This window comes from Zingiber officinale, chromosome 8B, assembly GCF_018446385.1.
Source record: "Zingiber officinale cultivar Zhangliang chromosome 8B, Zo_v1.1, whole genome shotgun sequence".
Lineage (NCBI taxonomy): Eukaryota > Viridiplantae > Streptophyta > Magnoliopsida > Zingiberales > Zingiberaceae > Zingiber > Zingiber officinale.
The window spans coordinates 67,738,210-67,742,903 of record NC_056001.1 but is presented as its reverse complement, the minus strand read 5'-3'; the positions used below and the strand labels follow the sequence as shown (position 1 = coordinate 67,742,903).

At 42.7% G+C, this 4,694-nt stretch overlaps 1 protein-coding gene across 1 annotated transcript; it reads left to right on the top strand.

Moving 5' to 3' along the window:
* Positions 1–1,987: 1,987 nt before the first annotated feature.
* Positions 1,988–4,464, top strand: LOC122014411 (WRKY transcription factor 6-like). The gene is made up of 6 exons (XM_042570639.1): positions 1,988–2,458; positions 2,589–2,672; positions 2,761–2,895; positions 2,995–3,222; positions 3,311–3,424; positions 3,505–4,464. The coding sequence occupies exons 1-6, from the start codon at positions 2,207–2,209 to the stop codon at positions 4,048–4,050; spliced, it is 1,359 nt and encodes a 452-aa protein (XP_042426573.1). The 5' UTR covers positions 1,988–2,206; the 3' UTR covers positions 4,051–4,464.
* The last annotated feature ends 230 nt before the right edge of the window (positions 4,465–4,694 follow it).

The window sequence follows — 4,694 nt, the reverse complement described above, 5'->3', positions numbered from 1 at the left end:
CTACTCTTCCAAGAATCCGTGTTGATTAATTATCAATTAATTTCCAACAATCATCTAGAAAACCCACGTGCATGCCTTTTGCAACCATGCACGCCACTTCTAACTTCCAAATCAGTAAAATTTAAAATTATCAAAATCACGTATTAATTTCATCTTTGCCTCTTCATTTTTGCTTGTGTCTATTCTAATCAATTGCTATAGTGTAGTAATGGATTCGGGACGTTACTAATAATGTCTGAATTAATTCTTAAATCGAATAAAAAATTTTATTCTTGTTTAAAAATTTGATGCTTTCAGTATAACATATGGAAAGGATATTTGAGGATATAGATATAATTATGAAAATTAGACGAATGTATAAGGTCTGATTTCATATCATTTCGATCTCTCTAGATCTATCAATCGGTTTTAGTCAAAATTGATTGATGGATTTAAAGAATTTAGAATGATATAAAATGTCAAAATTGGCTAATGGATTTAAAGAATTTAGAATGATATAAAATTAATTTTTGTATGCTTGTTATTTTTTTTTTATTATATGCATATCTCCGAATATCATTTTCACACGTCCTATTAAGAATAATAATTTTTTAAACATAAATTTATTATAGCAATCGATCTAACACTGTTCATTAATATAGTAGTGTCCTGAATCTATTGTTAGAATGTATTCTAACAATCGATTGGAGTAGGTGAGAGTGGGAAAAGTAGAATGGCGTGGGTGATTTAATAATTTTAAAATGTATGTGATTTAATATGACAATTTTAATTACGTGGTCGAGGGTTGTTATTTTACTAAAGTCTTTTTTTTCACTCAAAATAAAGAGCTCCAATTTGTTTATTGTGCAATAAATTTTTTAAATTTATCTAATATTTAACTCTGTAACAGGTTTTTCAGATTATTAGCCGTTGGAAGAATTTATTTTATTCTATATTACGCTAGCACTTGTGACTTGTGAGGGGTTGTGGCCGTCTTGGTAAATACTGCAGGGTTCTTTTTATAAAAAGACTAGCATTAATTACCAACCTTTTATTTTTTATATGAACGACGCCATGTTGTCCAGATCCACCAATGGTGGAGTAGAATGCGTATTATTTATTTTCTTCTTTAAAAAAAAATAAAAAGGAAAAAGAAAATTGAAATTGAGTTGAAATGAGAGATAGATGCCGATATATTTCAACCAACATGAGTTTTCTCCGTTGACTTTGGCTGTTTGGAGTGAATGAGTGTCCATCCTCGGTCAACAAAAACGATCGGTTGGAATTTGGAAAGGAAAAAAAAATAGCTCGAAGCAGTGGCCAAAAATAATTATTATTTTGGTAAGAATAAATTAAAAAAATGAATATAATGTACATTTTTCTTGGTAATAAAATAAAATTAATTAGTTAAATTTTGTTCACGTTCTGTGACAGCTGTCGTTCTTTTTTTTTTTTCAGGATTAATAGAAGATATTTATTTCAGAATTTTCGCTCTTCTAGCCATGGCGCCTGGCGACGTGACCATGCATGATTAACAGGGTGGGTCGAATGTGTAGAACCGCTCCCGTCCGTCCCACTGTGCTGCCTGAACCGGTTCAAGAGGCTCTTCCTGTCTTATCCAATTCATCAGACACGGAATCGATTCTAGAACTGACGTGCTTCTTAGCTGCAGCTGGTGGGAACTCGAGTCTTGAAGCGGGGAGTTTGGTGTTCCCTGTTCCGCGTGGTGGACGGAGCCTAGTCAAAGAGTTGACTAGCACTTTAAGATACGTAAACGAGCGCGGGCTCTCTCACGTGGAATCTGCGGACCCGACCGGAATCGGGAGCATGGATCGTGCACCGTCTCGGAATCTTGCTCAAAAGCTTCTATAGTTTAAGAAATGATTATTTACCCCCTGCGGTTCATCAAATCACGCCACTGTATCCTTCTAGTTTTGAATTCTAGGATTTCAACGAAAATTATAATGAAAGTGTAGGGGCCAAGTGAAACTTTCTGTCAATCTTTTCGGCGACCTTTTTCTCCAATGGGAAAAGTGGTAGAAAACGAGTAAACATTCTCGCAAACGACTGGTTCCTCGCTCTTCTATTTAATGCCATCTCCATCTCCCATGCCAAGACTTGGACACTTCTCCAACTCCCCTCCAAGTACTCTCATCCCTCTCCGGCGACCGTTGACTCATCCAACTCCGGCGAGGCGGCCAGTACCAACGGCGGACAAGTTCGTTACATGGATACAGGCGGCGGCGGGGGGCCGGAAGTGCTCACTCTGGACACCTCTGCTCCTATTTTCCTCTCTTCTTCTTCTCTAACCGCCGGCGCCGCCCACGGTCGTGGAGTCCTGAACCAAAAGCCACCGTCGACGCCGTTGGCCTCCGGCGTCGAGATGGATTTCTTCGCCAGCGAGAAGGAGGCAGCAACAACTGCGGCGAGCGAAAATCATCACGGTTTCCAGGTTAAGAAGGAAGCCCTCGCCATTCAGGTTCTATATACGAATTGTTTAATTTGTGGCCTCTTAATTAAACTATAAATAAATATAATATATATTTTTTCACGATACGATCTGATCTAGTTTCCTTTTCTTTTGTTTATATTGTTCTAAATTAATTTAGACTGCTCTGCAACTTGGCAACGCGAGATCGAGTGATGCGTCCAATACCGTCGACGATGGAATGCCCAAAGAAGATCATAACGAGGTAGTCATGCAATATCCAAATAGTAATAACTGATACTCAAGAACTTAATTTTGATGATTCTACATGTGTGCATGATCTTGTCCATCAGTTGGCGGCCATCCGAGCTGAGCTTGCACGCATGAAAGAAGAGAACGAGAAGCTGCGAGAAATCCTGAGCAAAGTGAGCAACGACTACAAAGCCCTTCAGATGCATCTCGCCGCACTCATGCAGCAACCGCAACAGGTGAATGATCGATCGAGGAGGAACTATCAAGTTAATCAATTAGCTCAATCAATAACTTGATCTAACTGATGATCAATCGAATGATGGATTTGTATTCAGTTTGCAAAAGACAAGATGCTCCCCAGGCAGTTCATGGATCTGGCTCCGGTTAATTCGCCGTCGAACTCGTCGACGGCGAGCCCCGGACGCTCTGTCTCGCCGCCGGAAGTAGGATCTGTAGGTCTGGATCCCGGCAAAGCTTCGACGTCTAGTGATCAGCAAGCATCGCAAGAAGCCACATTCAGGAAGACTCGTGTTTCTGTTCGGGCTCGATCGGAAGCTCCGATGGTAACTAGCTAGATTCGTGATCATCATCTTAATGGATCGATTAAGCTTTTTGAATGCTCAATTATTTGCAATAATTTTATGCGTCTAGATCGCTGATGGATGCCAATGGAGGAAGTACGGGCAGAAGATAGCGAAGGGAAACCCGTGCCCTCGAGCTTACTACCGGTGCACCATGGCCGCCGGCTGCCCTGTTCGCAAACAAGTATAATTAATTGTTGGTTGAGCTGTTCTTGTTCGTGATGATGATCGATCGATCGATGCGTAATTGTTGTTAATGATTAGGTGCAAAGGTGCGCGGAGGATCGATCGGTGTTGGTAACGACCTACGAAGGCACGCACAACCATCCCCTGCCGCCGCCGGCGATGGCCATGGCGTCGACGACCTCCGCCGCCGCCGCCATGCTCCTCTCCGGATCGACGTCGAGCGCCGACGGAATGATGCTGGCCAACTACCTCCTCCCCTCTTCGTCGAGCATGGCCGCCTTATCGGCCTCCGCGCCGTTCCCCAGCGTCACGCTGGACCTCACTCAGCCTCCGAGTGCTAATCCCCTGCTGCAGTACCAGTTACGGCCGCCGGCCACCTTCGCGTCGCTCTTCGGCGGCGCCTCCCGCGCGCAATACCACAGCAACCAGTCGACGTTCTCGGGGCTGCAGGTGTCGCCGGAGACGGTGACGGCGGCCACCGCTGCGATAACTAGGGACCCTAAATTCACCGCTGCGCTGACCGCCGCAATCAAGTCCATCATCGGCGGCGGTCAAGAGGCAGCAGCTGGCACCGCCGACCGCGGTGACAGCGGCGGCAACGACGTCAGTGGCGGTCAGAAATAGCAACGTACAGATCAAGCCACCGGCAAATTTCTTTCTTTCTTTCTTTGTTTGTTTGTTTGTTTCTTTCTCGGTTTAATTTCTTTTGTTTAATTTCGTGGAGAGAAAAGGACGGAATACCAAACGCAAACCGTAACCGTGTAAATTATGATAGATTTGTTGTTACTGTGCGTCGGCGATGGAATAAAGACGCAACTGCTGCATGAATTGATGGACATCTCGATCTTAATTGTCGATCCTTTGACGGTTTGCCTTCTCCAACAGTTTGAAAAATGGCGGTTGGTGGATGGATTTTCATTGGATGGATGGAGACCAAAATGTTGATAAGATACTTAAGTTAAAGTTTGACTTGTTTATTTTTTATAAGTTTAAACTGGGTTTAAATTTAGCTTCAGTTTGATTCGGTTAAAGCTGGACTACTAGTGAGATGACTCCAAAGTTGCCCACAAGAAACCACATAGGAGAAAAACATGTGCAATCTAGGAGTAGAAGAGGAAGGAGCGTCAAGGGGTCTCTGGCGCTCAAATTAATAAAGTGGAAATAATGTAGAAGATGGACAATAGAGAAAAATGGGATGTGTGCGAAACAAAAAGTGTACCTATGGGGGGTGTAACTCTTTATAATACTCTTATAATTCCTACATTAAT

Excerpts from the sequence above, each read along its gene's own strand:
- LOC122014411 (XM_042570639.1), top strand. The coding sequence starts at position 2,207 with ATGGATACAGGCGGCGGCGGGGGGCCGGAAGTGCTCACTCTGGACACC. Across the intron at positions 2,673-2,760 it reads CCAAAGAAGATCATAACGAG|TTGGCGGCCATCCGAGCTGA; the intron begins GTAGTCATGCAA and ends CTTGTCCATCAG. Across the intron at positions 2,896-2,994 it reads TCATGCAGCAACCGCAACAG|TTTGCAAAAGACAAGATGCT; the intron begins GTGAATGATCGA and ends ATTTGTATTCAG.